Source organism: Neovison vison, chromosome 8 (assembly GCF_020171115.1).
Source record: "Neovison vison isolate M4711 chromosome 8, ASM_NN_V1, whole genome shotgun sequence".
In the NCBI taxonomy this organism is placed as follows: domain Eukaryota; kingdom Metazoa; phylum Chordata; class Mammalia; order Carnivora; family Mustelidae; genus Neogale; species Neogale vison.
In genome coordinates this window covers 90619478-90646764 of record NC_058098.1, presented here as the reverse complement: position 1 = coordinate 90646764, position 27287 = coordinate 90619478, and the positions used below count along the sequence as shown (strand labels likewise).

The 27287-nt window shown below is 42.0% G+C and overlaps 1 protein-coding gene across 1 annotated transcript in view; it reads right to left on the bottom strand.

Moving 5' to 3' along the window:
- Positions 1-4862: 4862 nt before the first annotated feature.
- The window catches only part of ANTXR1 (ANTXR cell adhesion molecule 1), a 227831-nt gene continuing 205406 nt past the window's right edge, over positions 4863-27287 (bottom strand). The window contains exon 18 of the mRNA XM_044261288.1: positions 4863-8785. Coding sequence (XP_044117223.1) covers positions 8525-8785 — 261 coding nt within the window. The 3' untranslated portion in view covers positions 4863-8524. The remainder of the gene's footprint in view (positions 8786-27287) is intronic.

The following is a 27287-nucleotide window of genomic DNA, read 5'->3' as shown; positions in this document are numbered from 1 at the left end:
AGGAATTTCACCTTATTTCCCCCCAACTAGATAGCCCCTTATTAAAGAATTAGTCCTTGGATATTCCACTGTTACCATAAAATAAACTTCCATATATCATAAAATTGTTCTGTTGTATTACCATATACTGGCTATGTTGTCCATTTTCTTTTCTAATTAAAACTTAGAATCTGCATTTGAAATTATTTAAAAATCTTTCTAGATTTTTTTAATTGGTCATCATTTGAATTTGTAGATTATTTGTGAGAGAACCAACATTTCTTCAGTATTAAGTTTTCCCATTCGGGAATGTAGTACCAATCTCCCTCTAATGAGGATAGTTCATAAAATTTTATAGTTGTCTTCCTATAGGTTTTATACATTTTTGGGGGTAAGTCTAATTCTTCTTAATGTACATATACAATTTATATATAAAATATAAGTAATATGATTGCATATAATTTAGAAATATTTTCAAAATATAAACGTGTAATTTATATTTTTTTCTATTATGAATGGGTAGTTTTCAACTTGCCCATGGTTATTGATGGTGCTGATGGTGTACCTGGCCAGATCACTGGCCTCTTACTAGTTGTAAAAGTTTTAAGGCGATTCTCATGGAATTTTTAGGTAGGCAATGATACGGTCTGAAAACAATGACAATTTTTTTTTCTTCCTGATATTTACAGTTGCTTTGTAATTTTGTATTATTGCACTGGCTAGAACCAAAGGTGAACAGGAATGGTGATGGCTAGAATCCTTTCTTGTTTTTTATTTATTTATTTTTTAATTAATTAATTAATTTATTTGACAGAGAGAAATCACAAGTAGACAGAGAGGCAGGCAGAGAGAGAGGAGGAAGCAGGCTCCCTGCTGAGCAGAGAGCCTGATGCGGGACTCGATCCCAGGACCCTGAGACCTGAGCTGAAGGCAGTGGCTTAACCCACTGAGCCACCCAGGCGTCCCTCTTGTTTTTTATTTTAAAGAGAATACTTCTAGTGTTACAGGGTATCTTAGTTCTTATCCCAGATGCACCAAAGAATTGGAGATCTGAGACTTGAATAGGTGGATAGCGTTTATTGAGTAGATAAGTAAAGTATACTTTAAGAGTAAAAGCAGGCCCCTGAGGAGAGAAGGAGGGGCATCGGGAAGCTCCTCCTTTTAAGCTTGCTTTGTGTACATGTAAATTTAGCCTTGATTGACATTTTTGATTGACAGCTGGTGGTTATATAACATTTTGGTTTCTACGCTGTGCCTCCCCATGATGCATTCTGTTATAATTGTATTTATTTATGTGTTGTATACTTACGAGTGTTGAATAAGCTTTTGTTTGTGACCTTAAAAGTAAGGACTAGAGCGCAAGTTGCGCCTTTTGTAGGCATGTTCACAAGGACATCTCCTTATGGCTTTTGAGCCAGCTCTATATATTTCGACATTAAGTATGTTTTTGTGGGGTTTTGGTGGATACCTTTTATCAGGTGAAGAAAGATTTTTTTTTTCCTCCTATTCCTAACTTGCTAAGAAAAGTAAAAGCGTCTATTTTTTAATTTTTTTAAAAAAGATTTTATTTATTTATTTGACAGAGAGAGAGATCACAAGCAGGCAGAGAGGCAGGCAGAGAGAGAGAGGAGGAAGCAGGCTCCCTGCTGAGCCAAGAGCCCGATGCGGTGCTCCATCCCAGGACCCTGGGATCATGACCTGAGCTGAAGGCAGAGGCTTTAACACACTGAGCCACCCAGGCACCCAATAATTATCTTTATTTTTTTAAACAATTATTGAAAAGTATATAAAAACATTGAGCTAAGCATTAAAATGAACAGTCTGAGCAGGTAACGGATGGAGTGGGCAGGGCCCGCTCAGAGTGTGCATTTGCTTCAGTACCTTTGGTGGGGCCCACAAGGAGTGGGCTAGAATCAAATCCTCCTGGACCTCTGCAGGTCTTATTCCTCATAGCAGTGATTACATCACTGGAAGAGATACAAATGTAAACGAGTGTGAAAGTCCTTCGAGCAAAAGCAGGGCAATCAAACATGTGTTACCCAGACACTGACGATGTGGATGTGTCTGTGCGAGCACCGAGAGGCGATCACTACACCCAGGTCTGCACAGAGAGATGAGAAGGCAGTCAGCTGAGGCATCAGAAAGGAATATTTGTAGCAAAAACTTAAATGCTTGTTTGAAGCAGGAGAGAAAATTAATCTTCCTAAAGAGACGACTTGAGCCCACCTCTCACCTTCCCTTCTCCTGTTGTCTTCGTTTCTACTCTTCGGATCCTGACTTTTGAATCCCTGGGCCACATGGGCAGAGACAGAGGCTGCTTCCTGTTGGAATCCACTCCAGCTAGGGAGAAACCTTACTGCAATTTCAGATGCACATCAGAGCTTTTGCATCCCCTTATCTACAAACCACTTTTGGCCTTCTTGTGGAATATTTATCTGTTTCTACAAGAGCTTGGTTGGAAATGCAGATTGTCATTAATTTCAAGTAGGTTTCACAGAATCTATAGGTGTCCAGTAAATACTTTTCAAACGTAAAACTAAGCAAAAAGACAGGCGCTCTGTCTCCTACAGAGTTGGGGTGCGGCTCACAGGGAAGGGAAAGTTAAAGTGCTCATATTTAAAAAAATGTGAAGAGAGATGGCTGTACGTTTTCAGTGGTTCTCGGGGATGCATTTTTGAAAGGAGTTAGTGATGGGTGGCTGAGTCTTGCCTTAAGACTTCCCTTTCAGAAGAAAATGAATGTTTTCTGGAATCTTAGCACTCATACCCAACATTTCTTTACTTTTAAAATGTTTGCTAGCATGCAAACTACTTCACTACACAAAGGAAAATGTCTTTTATGAGTTGCATTTATTTTAATGTTTATAAGCAACTAGTAACTAAAATGCCCATTAAGATACTGAATGTGCACAATTAATTGAACATCTTTTAAAATTTATGATCTATTTTATTTTAAGGAGAGTGCATGCGTGCACATGCCTGTGTGTGGGAGAGGGGTAGAGGGAGTCAGAAAGGGAGAGAGAATCCAGCAAACTCCCCACTGAAGGGGAGCCTAAAGGGGTGGGTGTGGGGAGCTTGATCCCAGCCTGAGCTCATGACCTGAGTGGAAACGAAGAGTCAGATGCTTTACTGACTGAGCCCCCCAGGAGCCCCTAATTGAACATCTTTTAACAGAATTTTGTTTTGAGCTCTTAAGTGACTTAGGCAGAATTTTGTTAGCTGTTGGTGTTGCCTTTTAAGTACATTGTGAAATGATACTTAAAAGTAAATAAAGGAGATGCTGCACAGTTTCGAACTACAGAAATTAAAATGTCCCACTTTCAGCAGAGAAGGAAGAATTTATATAATTGACCATTTGGATGTTGAATAAAAAGGAGAGGCAGTTACACCTAGTGGAATTATAAGGCTTCTGATTTGTTTAGATATAAATTTTATGAGGACATGGTGGTTCAAGCCAACATAGTATAGTTGTAATCAGAATACACCCATCTGTTTTGCATATAGTCATGCTTGGTTATTCTAAGCACTTGTTTGCAATGTATTTAGAAGGCCAAAGTGTTATATTGGTGGTTCTACACTTAAGTGAGACTCCAGAGAAACATATTTATCTGAGGGCATAAAATTTGGATTTAGTGATGAAAAACTGTAGATCTCCTGCTTAAGTTCACAGTCAGCACCTGATCAGTGACCTTATTTCTGTCTGTAATAGTTCCTTTCTTTGTTCAACTTAATGCATTGGAGCCTTAGGGTAGTTGAAGAGATTTCATGAGAAAGTTGGTTGGTAATATGAGCAATATGTAGGATTTAAAAATTCTTCATAAGATAAAGCAAATATTTTTTCCATTTCTAGTACTTGCCTTATTTTATTTGTTACCCTTAAATTAAATACAGCTGAAGTTAATTTTGGTGTAAGGAGTGAGGTAGGGCTCCAATTTTTCTTTTTCCTTTCAAATTGCTAGCCAGTTATCTCAAAACCATTTAATGATTAAAGATTTAATTTTAAAATGTGCCTGTGCCCAAAAAGCTATTAAAAAGTAAAACGATTGGAATTTTGGAAAAAGTGTGGCATGATTTTCTGTTTGCAGTTGGTTTTATTCCAATTAAGATGCATTCAAGGCTTAATGAAACCTTGTTCTTAATGTTAAAGAACAAACTCAGGAACTAGGAAGACACTCAGTTACCTACAAAAAATTTAAATGGAGGGGCTGCGTTGAAACTGCAAAGAAGAATTAAATAATTTGTATCAGAATTGCAGATATAATGAAAATATTTTGAGGTATATATGGAAGGAAGGGTATTTACTGCCTGGCTTCTTTCTTTTTATAGTTTTATTTATTTACTTATTTTTAAAACTTAAATTCAATTAATCACCATATAATGTATTATTGGCTTCAGGGGTACAGGTCTGTGATTCATCAGTCTTATATAATACCCAGTGCTCATTACAGCATAAAATCTCAGTGGTTGCCTGGTGTCTTGAGCAGCTGCAAACCTCTGGAGTCCTTGCTATGTGAGTCAAATCAGTCATAGCCACAGATCTTGTGAAGGCAGCCAGATACAATCCTAACTGAACCTGTAGTTTTTTTTCCGGCTGCTTCTCTGTCTCCACTTTTTACTTTATATTTTCATTTAGCTTGGTTTACTTTTTAAATTTTAAAACAGTTACTAGAAATAGAGAGTATTTTGAATGTTGGACAGCTGAAGGAAAAAAATGACAATAATGGAGACAGTAAAGAACTTAGTGGAAATAGAATAGAATAATGATTTGAGAAATACAATTTAATTTGCATAACAACAGTCATTTTATTATCATGGAAATGTTAAGCCCTTGAACAATCTACATTTTATTTTCATAACAAAGAGACAAATAGCCAGTAAAAGAGATGATTTTAGGAATTTATTATTTTTTTTTTAAAAAAAGCAACTTCCAGAGTTTGTCATTGTGCAGGGTTAGCCCAGTCTCCTATAGCATGGTACAGTGATAACTGATTTTTTATAACAATGACTCACTCGAGATCCATAACTGTCTTCTGAATTATCATGGAAAGAAGAAAGAACTAGTAGAAGAGTTTAATGTTAAGTGTATTAAAAAAAATCATATTCTAATTCTTGGTTATCCAAGTACAATAATATAATAGAGCTCAGATAACTAGAAAAGGTAATTGACTAGAATACCCCATTCCCATCTGGTTTGCATTAACAGGCTTTTCACTGCATATATCTTTATATAGTTCTCAAGCTAATTCAACCCATTTTACACAGCATTAATTGTTTTTATTGAGTTGGCATTGGGCTGAAACTTACTATCTCACGATTATTATTATTTTTTCTAGTTCTTTGGTGGATTTTTCTCATCTGACAGTGTTTGGACTCTAGTGTTTATGAGACATCAGAATCATCTTGGCCCCTTTTAGTGCTATTTACAATGAGGTGACCCATGGCCAGATATCCAAGTCTATTCATTAATTTGCCCACCTGCTCTGTTCTTGACCTTGGTCAGAGAGAGAACTTCTACAGTCTCACTGGAGTATGTGCAGAGCTCCAGGCCAGAAACTGTTTGTGAGCTGTTCTTCAATGGAGAGGACCATGGAACTCAACGTTCTTATTAATGCTGTGCAAACAGGGGTCTCGTCATTTTGGTAACTATTTGTACATTTAGAAAAGCAATACAGTCATGGGAAAACCAACAAGCACAGCTTGGTAGAATAACCTGCCATGAAATATCATTGGCTTTATAATAATTTACTACAACCGTCCTTTTTATTCACACTGGATAGGAAATGCTTCCATCTAACACATGGAATACGAATATATACAACAAAAAATTGGTTTTTATTTAAAAAAAACTTCACAAGGACAATAACATGGGGGTTGAAAATATAATTTTGTGCAGTTTCCTGATGACAATCATATGTCTGCTGCCTTTTACAGGGAATGATACAAGTACTGATAGATTTATAAGTCAGTTAAAGAATTTTGTCTTTAACAAAAATGTACGAGCCTACTATTGCCTTATTCGTATAGTCTAGAAGTTTCACCTTCTCAAATGTAAATTCTGAATGACTAGGGATGACATGATGAGTCCATTTTAAGGACAAACCCTGTTAATCCTCTTGGAAATCAGCACATCTTTGCAGTTCCCTATTCATCCGAAAGTTCACCAAGACGTTGTGGAAACTGCACAGGGCTTCTCATTAATGTGCCGCTGAGATCCCGAATGGTGCCCGCCATCTTGTACAATGTCTGTATCTTGGCTTGAACTTTCTTATGGCCGCAGTGAGTCAGGCGGCAGTGGTGTGGGGTGGACTGTTCTGTACTGCCAGCAGTCAAAACAGTTGCCATGGGCTCAATGTCTCTATGCTGTGAGCCTAGGGAGCCCATTCTCCTACGGAATGGTTTGCCGGAGACCAGCAATGTCACTGTAGGTGACTGAGACATTGCGGCCCCTGGTTCATGAGGGACTATACTAAAGAAGCTTCGTGTTGTAAGAATAGACAATACAGGCCAGGTTGAGCGGGTGGCAAAGGGAGGTTGCTTTTCTAAGTCCTGGAAACCATCTCTGACTTTAGCTCTATGAGAAGGCTGGGCATTTGGAAGTAGCAGGCTGGGAGAAAGGCTGGGTCTGAGGTACACTTAGAGATGTGTCAGTTTGGCATTGGCGCTGTGGATTTAGTACATGTGGTCCCCCACTAAGGCACTGCCGAGATCTGTGTTCCCCTGACTGTACCTTTTATGCCCAAGGATTCCCCATTCCTCCGAGCAATTCCCGTTTGTTTCTGTTTTCTAAAGTGGGGATGGAAAATAGGGCTCATCTCTCTCTCAAATTCTGACTGGATTAATGGTGGCTCCTTGAACTTGTGGTGTGAGGACTGTGAAGAAATTGTTGGGCTTCATGGATAGTGCTATGATTGATGAACAATGTCTGCCATGGCTACAAGAATTGGTGTTGATGGAATGCATGCCAGGTCCTTATGTCTCTGTTCTAAGTAAGGTGTTAAGAATCAGGCTGGCTTGATAGGTTCTTGAAGGATATTTGGAGACCATAACCCAAAGCACCAAGTTTATATTCATTTTATATTCTGCTTTGTTCCAGAAAAGATTTAAGACTTTGAGCAGTTTGGGAGAGGAATTTTAAGACCTGCAGAAAGCTGGAGGGGGAGATAATTTTGATTGGGGGTGCCGGAGGCCCTCTGTTTTCACCCTAGATGATGAAGCCCAATGTTTAGAAAGCGATTATAGGGCTTACTGATGACAACAGATTCAGAAAGACTTGGAGGAATGGGTTGGATCCCAGGCCTCGTGGGAATTTCAGGCAGAACATCTAGTATATTCCTCCTGGGTTGACAGCTTATATTTATGAGTATGTTGAAAAGCCAAGGAGAAATATATTTGCATCTACACATACATGGCTTTTTTTGTGTGGTTAATTAAAGAACCTGGAGATGGTTTCCATATTATGTTATGACCATTGTCTCTCAACTCTACCTACAAATCTCTGGTATACAACTTTACCAAGAAAGGAAGAAAGAAAGAAAGAAAGAAACCACAGAGATTGTATGGTAGGTGCTAGTGATGCCATTTTGGGAAGATCAACTCACATTTGTCTCTGAAAAATGGGATTAGTCACTTTTTCATATCTTAAGTGATTTAAACTGAAGCCTAATCTTGATTTTTAACATGAATCATTAACAGGTTGCTCTTCAACAATGCCATTGTCTGTTGATTAGTGGACCATATCGGGCCAAAGCCAGCCACCACTAGCTGCTCGTGGCCTGTGGGTTTTAGAAACTGTCTGATGCTCTCCTCAGTACTCTCCAGTCAATGCACACACCTGATTTCACTTACACAGCAATGTGGCAACATAACTTTTTCCATCTGTACACTCCTGCTCTCTCTCTCGCTTGGAAACTGGGAGAATTGGAAAGGAAAATAAGGCATATGTTTTTTTTTACTCCTTTGCAAATCCCAGGCAAACGTGCTTTTGGATACCTGTCTGATGTTGAGTTTCTTGCCACAATGGGGACCCCAAGCTTTTCCTAAAGTTGTAGGCAGAGTGTTTTCACCTTCTTGGGTGAAGATTCCTTGGTTCCTAGACCAAGGGTCCAGGGTCAAGTGATGGAGGTGGAGGAGGGAAGGCAGCATTTTAGAAACCCAGCAGTGTTACTTCTCATCCATCCGACTGTGTTTCACCCTCAGAGAAATGATTTTCTTATTGGTCTCCACGAGACCAATCCCATTTAAGAGCATCTCAGCAGTTTCACTGTCTCTGGAACCTTCTAGAGATGATGGCTGGCTGGTTATAATTGTGACTGTAGGTGCCTCATCATTTGTTTTCAGGCATTTCAAAATTTCTGTTTCTTCTGCTGATCACAATTGTCGATGTATTGGCATTACCTACCAATTTTTAAGGTGTATGAAGGTCAGTGGGCTTTATCACCACTCATTTCCAAAGCAGAAGCCTCCCCTAACTGGAAAGACTTATTCTAACACCACAGAGGAGCCTCCTCCCCAAAGTTTCTAAGAGCCCAGAGCGTGAACTTTGGGTTCTAGACAGAAGGCCTAGGGGGAGGTCGGGAGGGGGGTGGTGCCCTGTTGGGAGGTGGAGCCTGAGGAGGAGGGGGAAGGGTGGAAGGTGGGGATGGAATTGGAGGGGTGGGAGCACTGGGGGGTGGGGGAGGGCAATGGGGAGCAGGGGGTGGGGGAGTATAAATGGGGGCAGGAGGTGGTGAGGTGGTGTGGTAGGCGTTGTTGAGAGGGTACTTGGTGGGCTGATTATTCTTGACTCTGGTGAAGTTGATACAGCGCCCCTGGAAGAGAATCAGAGAGAAGGACATGTGAGCTGTTATTTGCTGTTTACATCAAGGCAGAAGGGAGGCCGGGTGGGCAGCTTGAAAGAAACATGTAGAAAGCAGACACAATGTTTATGACAGTACTCTCCTGACATATGGTAGAACTTAACAAATAAATTCCCCATTTCTTTTTTTTCTGGGCTTACTGGGTTGTAAAATTATTTGTTATAATTCATTTTCCCTGAGGCTCTCTCTCAAAGGGGAGGAAGAAGAGGGAACGGACCTTAACTGGACACGTAGGGTCAAGCTGTTTACAGAGGTCATCGGATTTCTTCTCAACAGCCTTGCCAGCCAGGAACTGTTATCAAATATTCTAGTTCGTAGATGGGGAAACTGAGGCTCAGAAACGTTAAATGCCTTTCCCAAGGCCACATAACCAGGGAGAGGTGGCGGTTGGTGATTGAATCCCAAAGAGGCTCCAGAACCTCTCTTCTTGTTGCCACATTCTCATGTCTTCTAAGGAGGCAGGGGACTCCACATTTTTTAAACAAAGGGAACTTTGGAGATACTCCTGGAGGCAGTAGCAGGCAGACACCATGAGTTTTTCCTGTACTGTAATTCGAGCTCAGTCCGTCTGTGATCTGTGCTGCATGAAGGTGGCAAACCAGGGTGACTCTAAGAGGTGCTCATGCATTTGCCTCTCCCCATCAACTTCTGCCCCCTTTGGCCATTGGCGCTGAGGGGTGACTTAAGGAGGCAGCTCCCCTTCCTGCTGTGGACAAGATACCAGTCGATACAACTTCCCCCTCCATGTCCCTGCCATCCCCAAATCTCCGTCATAAACGATTTCTCCTGCTCTTGATCTGGTTGGGGCAGTCCCGCTTCTTCCAGATGCTGCTGCATCTGTTCAGGCATGCTTAGGTTCTTAAGAGTTAGAGCCTGGGGATATTTCATTGTAAAGCAGACATCTGCCCTGAATTCTGCTTCCCTAGCCTCCCCCTGCTACCCTCCTTCCTGGGGACCTCACTGGACAATGCAGAGCAGATACCTAGAGGCCCTACAGCAGCCTCTAGAAAGTCCGGAACCTGCAGCCAGCCCAAGTAGCCCTCTCTCCTTTGTGGTGTCACCTCTCAGCTCTCCAAAGTCAGTCCTGCCTGCCCTGCCATTCCCCCTCCCCCCAACAGATGACATTTTCCTTCCTGTGCCTGTGCTCCGTTCACTTTTGGCATCAGAATCTCCTGCTTTGCCTGGGCAGGATGTGGACCCATCCTAGTGGGGTCCTAGCCTTCCTCCAAATGTCTTGGGCCTGCAGGACATCTTGTTGTCCCTTCTACTGTGTGTCCTGGATGCCTGCAGAATCCCTCCCCCCCGAGGAGGTGGGGTGGGGGCGCATGACTTCCGGGCTGTCCTCCCCCTTTCTCTCTCTCCTGCTCATCCTAACCCAATATGATGCTATACTGGGGCTGGAGCTGGTGAGTGGGTTTTTCCCAGCTTCACCCTCCAGGATGGATGCCCAGCATGGGGCATCTGCCCTGGATGGGCTTTATCTAGAGAGGCTGGACTTTCCCTTTACAGGCTTTGGAGGAAGGGGTCGAGGGGGAATGAAGAGGGCGAGTTTGTGGAATTTAAGGCTTAATCACTTATAGGAGATACAAGTGCATGACCTGAGACATGGCTTGGGCCGAGAGTCATAGCAGGGGCACGATGCATTGTGGGAGACAATGGAGGCTGAGCCAACCTGGCCTCACATGCACCCACCCCACTCATCCGTGTCCTGAGTCAGTCCCTTCCTTGCCCCTACTCCCCCCAGCCCCCAATCTTTCCCTGATGACTTCAGCCTTCATGTAGCCTTTTCTTCCCTCCTTGGATTCTCTAGTTACAGTCTATGTCACACACAGAAGCCTGCAAACTATAATCTCTAGTTGTTTGATTGGTGAATGCCTTGCCTCCTTGACCAGATGAGAAACTTCTGGAAGGCAGCAGCCTTGTTTTGCACTCTGCTGCTCCACCACTGGCTTAGGAATTACAATGCCATATTTAGATGCCAGCACCCCATTCCTGAGTTTGCATTTCATGAGGTTAGAACAAAGCCTAACCTTGTTAAATTCTGATTGGGGGCTAGCTAACTGCAGAAATAAGTCCCCATCTCCGCATGGCATTGCCCGGAATTCCCAGGTCAGTCAGTGTGAAGCTCTCACAGGTTAGGTTGACTTTGTAACCCAGTGCTATGAGTTCCCAGTTGTCCAAGAAGCCCTCCTTTTTTTTTTTTTTTAAGATTCGATTTATTTATTTGAGAGAGAGGGAAGGAGAGAGAGAAGGAGCAGGGGCAGGGGGAGGGCCGAGGGAGAAGGAAGGCTCCTCTCTGAGCAGGGTGCCCAATATGGGGCTTGATCCCAGGACCCCGGGATCATGACTTGCACCGAAGGCAGACACTTAATGACTGAGCCACCCAGGCACCCCCTAAGCAATCCTCTTACAGCTATTAAAAAAAGAGAGACAACAGGCCTAAAATGGAGTCACCTATGCTAATCCCCATGTCAGCAAATCAGATTCAATACCTAACTTAATTGCAGTTTCAAACATTCCCAGAAGTGTAATCTTAAACCTGTCAATCTGGAATTTCCTGGTCAGCATTAGTGAGGTAATCTGCCTGAAAGGTCCCTTCTGTCCCTCAAAGAAAGATGAGGTAACCCACTCTTTCCTGTCCCTGCCCCCTTCTGCCTATAAAAGTCTCCATTTTGTATAGCTCCTTGGAGCTCCTTTCTATTTGCTAGCTGGGATATAGCCTGATTCATGAATTGTTGAGTAAAGCCAATAAGATCTTTAAACTTTATTCAGTTGAATTTTGTTTTTTAGCAAAGCTTTATAAATCTAAGCCTTGGGAATAGTTTATTTATAATTCTGGATAAAGCTCTTTCCTTCAAGAATGTTAAAGTCCTAATGATTACCATCTGTGATAAATTCCTGTAATGGACTACTCAGAGTTGGGATTTACTGTACTACATATTCTGCCCTTTGTTCCTAGACAGGCCAAGTCAGATAAAGAGGCTCGAAAGATTCATTTCCTCTGAAGATGAAGGAGAATTCTGATCCTGAAGATGGAGTTGCTGGTGCCTGGGGTCAAGTCCCCATATGGCTTCAGATTTCCCTGAGGGCTGGCCATTCCACAGCTCCCTCCCTGGGGTGGGGGTGGGGGGGGGCCTGCAGTAGAGAGAGGAGGGATGCTAATTCAGAGGACTGTTTACTGTTTCACACACTGTAATGCTAATATTTTTATCAGAGGCTATTTTGTCCAGAGACAAAATCAGGAGCTCCCAGCCTTCTTCTACCAGTACATCGGTTCATAACCCAGATTAGGATCCCCATATGTCTTCAAGAAAGTGTGAAAGGATTCCACAGAATAAAAGATGGTTCATTAGGTACCCCAGCCCATTAGAGCTGAGCACAGCAGCCCAGAGTTCTTAGTAAGCAGCCAAGACTCGGTGGGGGCCAGCTTACTGTCTCCTCCATGCCCCCACTGCGTGACATGGGGTGGGGATAATAACGTCGCCTGCCACTTAGAGTCATTACGAGGATTAACTTAATCAATGTTGATGAAGGCCTTGGAACAGTGCCTACCACATGGAGTTCGTAAATGAAATGGAGTCTAGATGGAGAAACAGATGCTCAGACACAATAATGACCTTGTCTAGTGTAGGAAGGCCAGTTGTAGGTAGGATCAGGTTTTCTGACTCCTTGTTTAGTGCCTTCTAAGTGAGTGGCAGCCTAGAGCCTCCACAGTGCGCACCTGGCTTCCATAACAAAACTGGTGTAGGAGGGGGGAATGTAGCCCTGAACATGGGACCAGAGCCGTCCCCAGAGTCCACTGTCTTATGCTCTCTCTACCTTCCCATGGCACAAAACTCCTGTAACTGATTCTTATAGGACCTCCCACTATGCTTTGCACACACAGTTGACTGATAATGCATCTACACATATTTATCGTCCTGAAGAAAGGTACAGACTTGGCATAAACAAATCCCTGGGGTCAGTTACAGTAAGATGCAATTAGGACTTCGGGGAGGGGTGTGGCTACAAATTAAGTTCTTAAAACCTGGAACTGGAGGAGCCAACACAAACACTGTAACACTTAGACCATATAATTGGCCTAAAGATCAGTTTACACGACATCATTTTTTGCTTGTGAGAGGATAATAGAAAGGCCAGATGTTCTCAGTGTCATATATGCCAGCAAATCTGCACCAGTGTTTGCTTAAAAGGTTGCTAGGACAACTGGAGCTCTCAGTTCATACCCTGGTCTTTGTAACCCAGTTAAATTCTTTGCAGGATTGTTTTTGGGAGGCTTGATTTGGATCCAGTGTTCGGCTTTGACCTCAGTTTACCTCAGCTTGCTCATTTACAAAGTACGAGTGCCAATTATTTTCACACATTAGCAACAAAATACTCTGGTTAAATTCTAAGAAGAAAATGCAGTAATATCTCCTGCTAAGTGGTGTTTTAGCAGGATGTTAGGTGGCTTTTCTCTTAGGCTAGAAAGCGCCATTTTGATTTGGCTGAATCTAATGGTGTTGAAAGGATTATTAGGAATGTCTAGGCACAGCATTTTTACTCATTATTTTCACTGTACAGAAAGGAGACTGAGGGCATGGGCTTATTTAAATACGGTGCCCAAGATGATAGAGTGGTAAATGGTAGAAGTGGAATTAAAACCAGCTCTACTTGCCTTAGGCACTTATCCTTTTTTTCCTCTGTTATCCTGAATATAGACTAAAAATGTAAATATTTTCCTGACTAACTTGTAGATGGTATCATACAGTGTACCTCTTGGCCACAATCCATCAGTTCTTGATGTAGCTGTCAAGAGATCTTTCCAGAACACAAGTATGGTCAATTCAAAATCCTTCAAAATCCTTCAGTGGCTCCCTGTTATCTTTAGAATAAAATCTAAATACCTCTGATGGCATATGCAGCTCTTTGTGATTTGGTCCTTGCTTACATATTTAAATTAATTTTTTGTTTTTTTATTGTAGATGTACAACTTGGCCCACCTGAAGCCCTGTGCAAAAATTTGCTCAATGAAAGATAATGTGCCATCTGGTATTCTTCTCTGTCGACATTGTTGCCCAACTGGTGGGTGAGTATCTCTGAGGTGGCCTCTGGGTCTTCTTCTCTGGAGATATTTATAAATTTATTTAAATATTTATTATTTATTTATTTATTAAATTTAAGTTGGTGTCAACAAGTACTGTTTATATCCCCAAGGGTTTCTGAGGTGGAGCAAGCCTTCTTAGCTCAGATTCTTCCCTGCAAGTTTAGGTTCTCAAAGGATCAAAGGCCCATGAGCTTGCAGTTATGAATTTAGGTCTCCTCAATCATGCCCTCATGGTCTCATTGGGCTGTCTTCTAGGCTCTTGGGGAAGGGGTGCCACGAATGCTATGTGTTCCCTTTGATTTCCACACTAGACATTTTGACATGTTACCTCTAAGAATACTTTTTTGGGGTTACTTTTGATTGATTTGTCTGATGAAACCGTTTTTCAACAAAACTCTTTATCTTAGTTGGCGGTGACACATTCTGAACAATCATGGCCTAGTCATGAAAGATGAAAGATCTCGTTGACTGGGTTCTGCCTTCTTCCTAGCTTTGAACCATAGACATTGATGGTCCATGGGGGAGAGAGACAGGAAACTGGTGGTGTGGGGCTGTCTTCTGCTCTGTGGGTCAGGGCTGGGAGGCAGAGTTCTACCACCAGTTCTACAACTCACACACTCATTATAAAACCTGGAGTAAGTCCCTTTCTCTCTATGGGCCTAAGTGTCCTTATATATAAAATAAAGTTCTTGCACTAGCTTGACAATATCCATGGGGCCTTTCAGCCCTGATATTTTATAGGTCCATCAAAATTTGAGTTGCTTTTGAGACTTTTTGCTCAGATACTATAATCTGAATTCTCTGGGGACAGCCAGTTTGCAAGTCTTTTTATACTAATGAATTTGGCTAACTTTTCGTATTGCATAGTTTTGGGTTCATCATTAGATTTATATAATATCAATAAGTTGAAAATTCAAAACTGGACTCTCCATCTTCTGCTCTTTGATTACTGTGGTAAGAACTCAAGCTTGCCTCTGAGTCCTGCATTTGGGTCTGTGGCATGACAGGGGAGATGTGAGAAGAGCTATGGGCTGATTGTGTGCAAAAGACTTGCCAGTGGTGAGCTCATGTGTGCTGAGTGTTATAAAACATCTGTTTGGGTATCAGGCACGCTCATTGGAGAGGGAGCTGGCCTTTGGAGATGGTTAAAAATATGCTATGGCTCCCAGAGATTAAACCAAATAGTTTCCTATGAACAGAGGTCACTTAAGGAAATTGGATTTCGCAGGAAGAAGACTAAAATAATCAGATGGAAAAAGTGTAACATGTATGCCAAGTTTCTTCTGACAAATACCTTTTCTCTTTAGCTCGGTTCTTCTATTGATTGTCTTGTTTGGAGGTATTTTTCAAGTTACAAATGGATAGGGTTTTCAAGATTTGTTTCAAGTCAGTTGTTTAGAATTAGCATAGTTTTTCACTTAAGTCACTCTTGTATATGGGGGTTGGTTCTTAGGCTAGACCACAAAAGTCACTGGGGTATTGAAGGCAATTGACGTAATCCTGCTGAAGTTGGTGCTCTAGTGATAAATGAGACACATGAGTAATGAATGGATGGAGGGCTGGATTAGGTGACTTAATAGTGCCTCCTATTCCATGTATGTTTCTCTCCACTCATTATGTGTACATTCATTCTTTTGACAAATGGTTTTTGAGTGCCAGCTATATTCTGGACACCTTATAAGGTGCTGAATTCAGTGAGGAGCAGCCAAAAACAGCCCCTGCTCTCTTGAAAAATAGGAGAGAGAGAGGAGGAGAGATATCAGTCAGGAGGAGGAGAGAGATATCAGTCAATTAATCCCATAAACGTCCCATAACAACTATATTTGTGTTCCATGACCCTGGCCTTGATTATAGTTGATTAGACCACAGGTGAGCACCTAACCTGAGCTAGGCCACTCAGATCCTCTCTTCTCTGTATTTGGAATTACAACTAAGTTACTAACTGAGGCAGTCAGAAACAGAGTTCTGATTCTATCTCTAAAAGATCTTTCATATCCATTCACTCCTCCTTACCCTCCCTGTCACTCAGCCTTCTATAACTTGGGCCAGTAAGTAAACTGGCTTTCCTGTTTTCAGCCTTTCTCTTTTCCAGTTATGTTTTGGTTCCCAGGTGAAATTTATACACATACACACATAAATGAAAATCTGTACATACATACATATATACGTGGATGTTTATACACATATAAGAGGTATATATGCATATATTTGTAAAATTTTATATACACATAGACACACATTCAAAGTTGAATTACTGCTTAAACTCTTCAATGTCTTCCCACCTTCCGTAGGAAAATACCCAAGTGCCTCAGCATGCACAAGCCCCTACTCCTTTTGTTTCTCCCATCCCATTTCCTTCTCTTTCTTTGAACCCTACACTTCAGCTTTGGACCATTTCTGAAAGGAAACCCCAGTACTCTGGCTCTTTGTTTGACAGCATTCATTCATAGGCCCACTTCCATGACAGGGACAAAATGGCATAGAGATACCTGTCTTGCTTCTTTCCCCTTCCCCAGAGCTGGAGCTGGGGGTAACAGGAAGGGTGTGCGTGAATGGTGGTGGTAGAGTCCTTCTTGACTGCCTTCCCTCCACCTCAAACTTGCCCTTCCCATAAATCTCACACAGCAGCCTGCCTTTTATGTGCTGTTCGTGTGAAAGGATCCAAGGTCAACACTTTTAGTTTTTTGATTCATTTTGCTGACACACGTGCTGGCACGCTTTCCATAATAACTTCCTTGGAGGCCAAAACTGCGGGTAAGATGAAAGCAGAAAGGAAACATTTGGTAATAAAAGGAAGCTAGGAAAATGAAGGGGCAGAAATAAAAATGGGACAGGTGCAGGCATAGGACTTCTGAAGGATTACTACTGAGATATGAGTTATTTAAAAATAAAATTCAGGGCGCCTGGGTGGCTCTGTTGGTTAAGCATCTGCCTTTGGCTCAGGTCATGATCCTGGGGTCCTGGGATCGAGCCCCCTGTGTTGGGCTCCCTCTCCAGCAGGAGTCTGCTTTTCTCTCTCCTTCTGACCCTCCCCCCTGCTTAGGCTCTCTCTCTTTCTCAATTAATAAATAAAAAAATATTTTTTAAAAATTAAAATCCCCTTTTTTTCATCTGATTACAAAGTTCTACATTTTCTTTGTGGAAAATTTGGAAAATGTACAAAAGAACAAAAAAGAAGAGAAGAAGAGAAGGTTTTTAAGTTCTAACCCTTAGAGCATTACCATGCTGTGCTTATTCTTTCAGACCACACACACACACACACACACACACGGTCATGCATGAATTTATAAAAATGGGAATCGTTCTGTACAAAAGTTTTTAAATGATATGCTGTGACCATTTCTTTCCTGCCAATTTTGGTATGATTTGCAATGATTGCATAATTGTCTATCACATGGAAGCACCAAATGCAGTTATTAAATTCTTTATTGGGCATTAAGAGTCCTTCTAACTTCTGATTTTCCCTAACACATCTTCAATAAACTTCTGGGAAGTTCTAGAATCAGTGGTTAATCTTTTACTTGGGATTTCTGTATCCAACTTCCTATGTGAGATTGGCCACCTTTCTTTTGTTGTGTGTTATTTTTGTCTTCAAGATTATGTTAACTTTACGAAAGAAATGGGGAAGATTTTCATTTCTTAATATATTCTATATTTTTGAAATAGCATAGGAGTTATTTGTTCATTGAGAGCATGAGAAAATTATCTCTAAATCTTTCCAGAGATGCTGTTTTTCTAGAATGCAATTCTTGCATGACCTTAAAAGTTTTTGTCACAGGTATTGACCTATTCAGGTTTTGTACTGTTTGTGAATTCATTTCCATAATTTATCCTTTCTTAGAAAACCATTCATTTTATCAATATATTTTTTTAAGATTTTATTTATTTATTTGACAGACAGCAAAGAGGCAGGCAGAGAGAGAGAGGAGGAAGCAGGCTCCCTGCTGAGCAAAGAGCCCGATGCAGGGCTCCATTCCAGGACTCCAGGACCATGACCTGAGATGAAGGCGGAGGCTTTAACCCACTGAGCTACCCAGGCACTCCCATTTTATCAAGATTTTTCAAGCATTTGTGTAGGTTTGTGCTTGGCATAAAGGAAATTCTCACATTTAATTCTATTTGTGGTGACATCTCTTTTGTAATCATTAACGTTATACATATTTGCACATTTTGACTTTTTTGACTTTCAAAGATTTGCCAATGATATTAACATTTCTCAAAAATCTTGAGACTTATTTCTCATTTCTACTGATTTTGCTTTATTTTCATTAATTTGTTCTTATATTCATAGATTCCTTGTTTCTGCTTTCTGTAGATTTGTTTCATATTCGTTTCTAAGTTTTAACTGAATACTTAGCTCATTTATTTTTATTTTTCTTGTTTAATAATAAAAACATTTAAGGCTATGAGTTTTCCAAACCTCTAAGTTTTTACTATGGTGTTCTAATTGTCATTATTTTCTAAAATCCCGTATTTGTAGTTTTGATTTCCTAGTAGACTCAACTGTAATTTATGAGTGCTTTAAAAAATGTTTAATCTCTTATTAATTTCCAGCTTTTTTCTTTCTTTTTTTGTGGCCTATAAAAATACTTTCTCTCTTTTTTCAGGTTTTCTTTCTTGCCTAAGTTATAGTTAATTTTTAAAAGTTTTTTTTTTTTAAAGATTTTATTTATTTATTTGACAGAGAGAGATCACAAGTAAGCAGAGAGGCAGGCAGAGAGAGAGGAAGGGAAGCAGGCTCCCTGCTAAGCAGAAAGCCCGATTCAGGACTCTATCCCAGGACCCTGAAATCATGACCTGAGTGGAAGGCAGCGGCTTAACCCACTGAGCCACCCAGGCACCCAATTTTTACAAGTTTTAAAAGTAATGTGAATTCTCAATTTGATGGCTGCACTGTTGGATAAATATTCACTAGTCATTTTTTATTAGAGTAAAGCCTCTATATTGCTTGTTTGTTTAATCTGCGTGCTCTGCTAAAGTCTAAGGGTGCTGTGGGTTTATTAAGTAGCCCCCCTTGATATTTTAAACAATTATATTCACTCAAATTTTACTTTGCTGCTTAGTCATTGGGCCACTCAAGAACAGTAGGGAGTGGGTCTCCCTCAGAGTATTCAAGGTAGAGAGAATTTCTTTTGTTCTTTTCTTTTCTTTTTTTTTAAGGTTTTATTTATTTATTTAACAGAAAGAGAGAGATCTCACAATTAGGCAGAGAGGCAGGTGGGGGTGGGGAAGCAGCCTCCCTGCGGAACAGAGAGCCCAATGCAGGCCTCGATCCCAGAACCCTGAGATCATGACCTGAGCCAAAGGAGGAGGCTTAACCCACTGAGCTGCCCAAATTTCTTTTGTTCTAATAAAACCTCCCTCTCCTAGTTTGGTGGTAGCTTGTCTGGAAAGATGTCTGGTATTAAATCCTTCTCTCCCGTGTGCAGAGGCCACACCCCCATGGGGAGGAGGAGTCTATTTCTCCACCCCTCCGTGCTGGGTTGGCTTGTAACAGTTTAGAATTATGGAATCTGATGAAAGTGATGTTGTACTAGCTTTGAGCCAGACATTAAGACACCTGTAACTCTGCTTCCTGGTTTTGAGGCCCTGAGCCTCCGTGTAAGAAGTCCAGGCTACTCCATGGTCCTCTGCCCTACTCTCCTCTATGCTATGTGGAGGATGGTGGAGGACAGACAAGTGAGGGAAGCAATCTTCTTGAATGGCTAGCCCAGTCGACCTCCTTTTGACTCCAGCCCTAGCCACTCTCTGATGGCAACTTCATCAGAAATGCCAAGTGAGAATTATACAGCTGATTCTGGTCAACCCACAGAACTGTAAGAGAAAACAGCAAACTGTTGTTCAAAGCCACTGTGTTTTGGAGTGGTTTTTTATGGAGCAATACTGAAATGAGCAGCAACTCATCTCTTTGTCTGGGCAGGTCATTCCTGGTTTGTAGAGCTGAAAATGGTGGTTGTTGTAGGTTTCCTCTGTTTTATGGATTCTTAACTTGGCACTCTTCCCAAAGTTGTCTGGTAAAGATTCAGATCTGTGCTCTACGTACTGCCTGCTTGGCTAGAATTTCACATCACTAGAGATCAAGGGCCTCCTGGAGAAAAATGAGATCCCTAGATGAGACAAAGATATGACCCCAAAGGCAACCATTACACATTTCCCTTTCTGTTTCTTGGTATCATCCCACACTACTAATTATGAAATGTAGGCTATTGTGATGATGAGCAAAGGCCAAACTGGGAGAGGACTGAGAAACACACTTGCAAGCCTCCTCATGTGAGTTGGGCCCGAGACACCCTCTCACCTCTGCCCAGGCTACCAGTGGGTAGCTCCCAGCTAGAAAGTCTGCCCTGATTCTGCAGTCAAGTTTAACATGTGTGCTCAAATTGCCGTTCTGACAAGGCAGTCTTTTAAAGTTCAACAAACCGGTGCAGGCAACAAAGAAATCTACACGGTGCCATAACGAATTGTTTTACCAATGAACCTTTACATTCTGATGCTTAAATACCCTCTTTCAAGTCTCACCATTATATAGAAAACCATGGCATGGTTGTCTGCCTCTGTCTAGTTCTAAGAAATTAAAAAAAAACAAAACAAAATAGAAATCGAGAAAGGAGATCCAGGAAGAGAGCAATCAGGTGGCCACAGTGCTGTTAGTGGGGACTGGCTCTAAAAATTCAGGCTGAATTTCGAGATAGCAAGGCGAAGACATAAGCGGAAATACCACAGAAATTATACCTTAGAGGTGGAATTAGTTGAAAGTGTTTGTTGGCTCAAGAGGAAGTAGGTCTGAAAGGTCTGACCCAGGGTAGCATACTCTAATGTTTCTTAATTTTGCTTTTAAGGAAAACCAGCCATGGGTGTTGACCATCCCCTCTTCCTTGAGGGCATCAAGTCCACTGTATGCACCAGGGGTCCTGCTAAGCTGTGTGGTTTTAGAGTCTGGTTTTACTTGACATTTTGGATGAGTCTCAGCAATAATGGTGCTTTAATCTACATTTTTTAAGATTTAAGAAAAAAAGCTGTGGCCGGGTCCTGCTGAGTGAGTGGAAGTCTGACCCAGGAGGAACTATTTTCTTCTGAAGCTTCTCTCTCGGTTAACGATCTTGAGAACATCTTCACAGCCCTGTCCATGTCCTCAGTTAAATGGTTCTCACTACTTAGAAAGGTCATTAATATAATCATTATTTTATTTATGTTGAGGTATTTGCCTTAAAAAAGTGGTGCCAGAAGATAAGCTGACAGTGATGGCTTGGCCTGCAGCATTATTTAGCTTGGCTGTCAAAATGTGAAATCATGAAATTACTTATTCCTCTGTTGTATAGCTCTAGCCTCATCCTGCTCTGTTTATGGAAGCTCATGCATGAAGGTTTGCCTTCTTCTTTGGTATAGTTTGAGGAATCCCGCGTTTAGAATGAGTTCTTTTCCTCTGCCTGGTAGCAGCCAAAGTGCCCTCCCCAGACTGGGAATATTGATTTCACAAGAGAATAATACTTTTATGATGACAACATTGTGTTGGCAGGTGGCATCCTAAATGTGTATGTGTTCCCTAGGTTCTCAGTGTACCATCTTCCTATCCATGACCCTGTCCAAAAGGCTCAGCAACCTATCTGTGGGACCCGTGGTTGTGACGAAGCGAAAAGTTTCATGTTGATCACCTCTACTTTTCACGGAGTGCGTCCACTGTGCCAGGCTGCGTACTAGTTCTTTTATAGACATCGTCTCATTTTGCACTCTTCATAACATGAGTGGTTAGTATTAGTGCCCTGATTCAAAAATGGAGAAACAGGCTTGGAACAGAAAGGAATTTGCTTAGGGTCTTTCTGCCAGCAAATGGCGGAATAGAGATTTGAATCCAGGTCTGTTCAACTCTCAACTCTCCCTCCCTCCCTTCCTTCCTTCCGCCCGTCTGTCTGTCCTTCCTTCCTTCCTTCTTCTTTCTTAAGATTATTTTTGTTTGTTTATTTATTTATTTGAGAGGGAGAGAGAGAGTGTGTGTGTGAGAGCACGAGAGGGGTGGGGAGGAACAGAGGGAGAGGGAGAATCCCCGCTGAGCAGGGAGCCCGACTTGGGGTTTGATCCTAGGATACTGGGGTCATGACCTGAGCTGAAGGCAGACCCTTAACCAATGGAGCCATCCAGGTGCTCCTCTCAACTCTTTGTTTTGAACGACATGTGCTTTTAGACTGGGCTGAACCTAGGGCAAATGGTTCAAGAGGTATAGCTCCTTCGTAGAGTTGGTCACCAGGAATATTGTACATTTGAGGATTTGCTTTGGGCCCCAGTACATCCATGCTGCCACCATTCTTTTCTAGCTTTCCATGTCTCTACTTGTTCCTTCCTTGGAATGTCAGTGCCCTTCAGCTGTCCTTGCTGGAGACGGGTCCCTTCTCCCTGGTCTTCCTTCCAGTCAAAACTTGCTTGTCCTGTGTGCCTCCCCTTTCAGTCCTTCTTGGTGCTTTCTATGTGACCTATCTCTAATCTGATCTGTGTGCTGGGTCCACTATGAAGGCTTATTCCTTAACACCTACTTTTTTCCACAGACACAAATGTAAACTATAACAGAGGTGGCTAATTATATTCCATATCCATGTTCACATTCTTCTTTCAGAAGGAGAACTGCTGAATTTCACTGTGCATGGGAACATCTCGCATTCACTACATTTCCCAGCCTCCCTTGCATAAATCAGTTCAAGAGGTGGTGAATGCTGCTGAAAGACCTGACCCACTGTGGTGCGTGAATTTGCAGATGGAGGTGGCCTCCTTTGCATTGAGGTGTGGCGATGTAGCCTATATTCCGACCGGTTGGATGTGAGCAGAGGTGACGCGTACAAATTCTAGGCTGTGCCTTAAGAGGAAGGGGCATACCCTTCCCTTTTCCTTTTTTGGACTCTGCAGATGAGAGTCACATGTAGGGATGAAGAAACATGAGAGAAAGCCTAGGTGCCTGAGCGCATGAAGCCACCATCCTGACCCTGGACAGCTTCTCCCCAGAGGGGAGGAAAAGGGTTCTATCCTGTTTAAACCTATATTATTTTGAGACTTTTCTAGATCAGTTGAACCTCTAACCTAAATTATATTATTCCTAAATGGAACCTCCTGAAAACAATGTGTAATTCTGAAGGAGTTGCCCCAGTACTGATCATCTGGGGTGCTGTTCTGGTGATCTTCCGGGAGCAGGCTAGGCTTTGGCGTGCTTTTTAAATTTTGACCAGGTAGTTGGGTACCTGCTCCAAATTGACATAGGCTGATCTCTGCCCAGCTGGCTCTGAGGAGCCCGCTCAATTTTCCTGGACTCATGTGTTCTTCAGGTAGGGGCTGGTATGTTCCTGCCAGAGAGCCTCTCAAACTGAAACCAAAGGAGGACAGTAGTCAAAACCTTAAAATATCATGGCTGATGTTTGCGATCAGCCAGACACAGAAATGGAAAATTTATAGCATTGAAAATCTGGGTTTCATTTAGGGGTAAAGCATTAATTTTAAGTTATCCAACCTCAAAATTGGTTTCAGGCCTCCACTGGGACCCAATATTCTTCCTAATTACGAGACCATGTAGAGTTGGATCTGAAATGAGACCAGGACGCAGTATCAAAATGCCTCCTTTCCATTTTGGAAACACCTCATGAATTCAGGCTGCACTAAAGAAATATTTGCGATAATTCTCCCCAGGCTGGGCTGAGCCTGTGTTCTGTAGGGTCTAAAAGAAGTGGTTTGTTAGACCGATATTTAGTGAGAGTGTAGGAGGGATCTTAAAGGAATGAAGAAGCGGACCCTGCTTTCCAGGAACATGGGGCAACTTTTGACAAATGGCTGTGTTAAGCCCTGGGAATGTTATGATCCTATTTGTATCCCATGAACAAGCTTAAAAGCCTATCGAATGGGCACAGGGTGCTCATTGTTATAACTTTGACAGCCATGACTTATCCAAGCCCTATCTGTGTTATTATGAAAACTCACCACAACCTTGGAAGGTGGGTATTATTATCCCCATTTCATAGACAAAGAAATGGAGGCTCTTGAAGGGTAAGCCCAGGGCCATACAAATAGTGAATGGAGGAGATAGGATTCAATCTGGATTGGTCTGACTCTGAGACTTGCATGCTTTCCCCTCAATGCTGCTGCCTCTGCACTGTGTCCCTTGGTATTTCCCCAGCCTCTAGGTTACCGATTTAGTGTGTGTGGAATGTGTGTGTGTGTGTGTATATCTGGAAGGGTGTCTCCTAGCTGGGTCACTGGCCTGCTCACAGCAATCAGCTCTGAAGTGAATTCAGGCGGAGAACCCAAATAAACCCTGTACATCCAGACAGTTCAGAGGAAAGAAAGGTGACCTCATGCTGAGTAAGTCCCATCTTTGTTCTGTCTCCAAAGACCCTGCAGTGTGTGTGTGTGGGGGGTGCTAGTGGTTTGGCCTTACTCCTCCTCCTGCTGCCATGCTTACCACCTCCTTCCAGTTCACTGAGGAAGAGGATTCTTGAGGCTGAGAGATGTGGCTGGGTCTGAGGCAGAGGAATGCACTGGTGAGGCAGTATGGAGAGACACCACAGTTCTTCATGGCTTATCTGCTTTTTTGGGAGCTTCAGCCATGAAGTGATAAAATAAGGAGTCAGCACAAAGCCCAACAGCAATTGCAATATTCTTTGTCTTCTTTTTGGTCATCGTGTTTTCTACCTGGACCTTCCATGCTTTCCCAGTCTTCTTTCTTTGAAGGCTGGGACTCTGTCATGTTATTTGATCTGAAAGAAGCTTCTGGAATAGCATCAGACACTTGTTAGGTGTTTGATAAATAAGCTGTCTGATGGGGTTACAGACCACATTGCAAATTTGGAGAGGGAGCTGAGGCCTGCATTGTTAGTTTCTCTCAACTCATTATTCTTTCTCAACTCATCTATCTCCCCCAGTCTCTCCCTTTTGCTTTCCCCTTCTATGACTCGGATAGCCCTGGGAGTGTGCTGAAGAGAACTCCAAAACCTGTCTGCCTTGAGACATCCTCTTTCTACCCTCCACCCCAGACATGTCCAACCTACCATTGGGTCTCCCTTTCTCAACATTAGGTGTTCTCTGTGGACATCTTACGATATCCCTCTTGAAATGCCAATATGTTACCTGGGAGGGATATACCTTCAATGCTGGAATGTAGTGCAATGATTTGTCCTTTTGAGACCATGGAAAGGGTACTCAGGATCATTAAATCTGGGGGTGGTATAGAAGGGACACAGTGGATGGGAATGGTGGGAGGCAAAGGATGAACATGTGCAGCAGAGAACTTAAAGAGAAGAGTAGCCCAGAAGCTCATCCACCTCATCTGGGAAAATCACAGACAAAGGAGGAAGGTGGCACCAAAAAGCTGTCCATGCTTCTTTTGGACATAGAGCTTACCTTTCTAATTTTGTTCAAAGACCCAAGAGAGACTGGTTTAATCTCCAACGAGAGTTCTGTTCATGTGTCAGTCACACGGTATAATGTGGACTAGTCACAAAGTTGTTAACATTTTAGGAAGACTTTCCCAAAGGGGGTTAGGGTTGAACTCCTTTGTCCCCTGTGTCATTTTTCAGAGGAAAATGCCACTTTCAAAGTTATCAGAGCTCCATGTTTTGGGAAGGAAGAGCAGGATCTGAACTAAGAGGTGCATGCTTCTGACAATTGCTGTGGAGGACTGTGCCAAGACATCTGACGTTCTTTACGTTCTCGTGAGGACAGTACATAAACTAATGGTGGCACCTTGTAGGCACTTTCTAGAAGCGTGGAATGCAAGTCCATTTTCTGAAACTTTGAAGCAGGGCATTTACTGGCCACATAGGCACCTTTTCACTCTTTATCCTCTTTCTTACCATCCAGGTGATTTCAGGGTCATTCCCTACTCCCTTCCAGTCAGCTGTTGTGCTGACTGATTCATTAGAGTAGACTACTAAATAGGCTCCCAGGGAAAAGACAGTTTTCTTGGGTTGTTTGTTCATTACTAGAGTTCATTGCTACTGTTACAGAGAATGACTATAATTTTGTAATGGGGACAGATGGGGACAATGATGGTTCTGTCACTCTGGAATTAACATCTGGGAAAACATCACTGTCTGCTCAAGACCATGGAGAGAATACTGAACACTAGCTTTTTAAGCGCTCAATATTTTTCAGTTTTAAGGGTTCAGATCTTGGGCCAGAATGCCAGAAAACATGACCTCATCATACTCTGTCACTGGGTAAAGAGAAAAAATTATGAACTAAATGAAGATTGAATTTCAGACCAAATCTCCGAGTCCAAAAACCTTGGGGGACCACTAGACAAACAGAGTGACAAGAAGACTGGAGGGTGAATTTTAATGACGGTGACCTTGCAAATGAGTGTCCCTTAAGACCCGGGCCATGGAAGCAATGGTGATGCTGAGTGCTGGGGGTACTGGAAGCAGAGGTGACCACAGTAGAGAACCATGGTGTCCTGGTGTGACCAACCGCTCACACCTCCTCACTCTGATGTAATCAACTGGAATATTTTTCTACCCACTGGGGAGTCTAGCTCAGACCTCAGAGATCCAACTCTACAATCATTTGAAGCTCACATCTGCTTCTTTCTCTTTTCTTAAGTTATCACTTTACTCACCAAATAAAAGCAATTAGGGGCACTAAAATTTTTATGGAAAAAAAGACAAAAGAAAACCCCAGGCTCACTATTCTAATGTGATGACTATTAATATTTGGGGGCTATATGTTTATTTATTTGTTTCCACATTTCACTGTTTCCACATTTCAGTAAATCCCCTAATTTTGCGTGATGCAACAAGAAACAAAGATGATCTTCATCTTCTTCCTCCTCTCTTTCTTCCCCTTCTTCTTCCTGTCCTTCTTCCCCTTCATCCTTCTCTTCTTCTTCCCCTTCTTCTTCCTCCTTTCCTCCTCATTCTTCTCCCCCTCTTCCTCTTCTTCTCCTTCTCTTCCTTCTCCTTCTTCTTCTTTTAGATGGGAAACTGAGTCCAGGCAAAATTTAATTGACTCACTGACAGACTCTCCTGGATGAGCTGTCCTGGAATTAGAACTGAGATCTCACTGAATGTGTTTTACTTTATTTTTAGGTCCCCTTTTTACTCTCACTCACATTAAAAGTTGAATTATGATGTAGGAACAAGCTGGGGCTTGATTTGGAGAATTTAAAAGAAATAATCTTTCATTCGGGTACACGGGCTAAAAAGACCCCTGGACTCTGATATCTGCACATGTGAAATTTTACTGTATTTTACGTACATGATTATATGGATATTTTTGGAAAAGTACCTTAAGTACGTCGCAATGGGAAGTGACTATTATGGGAAGAGCGTTCACGGGTTCACTTCTATAATTGGGGAGTCTCTTTATAGCTCTTAGTCAACAAGTAGCTGTTATAAACAT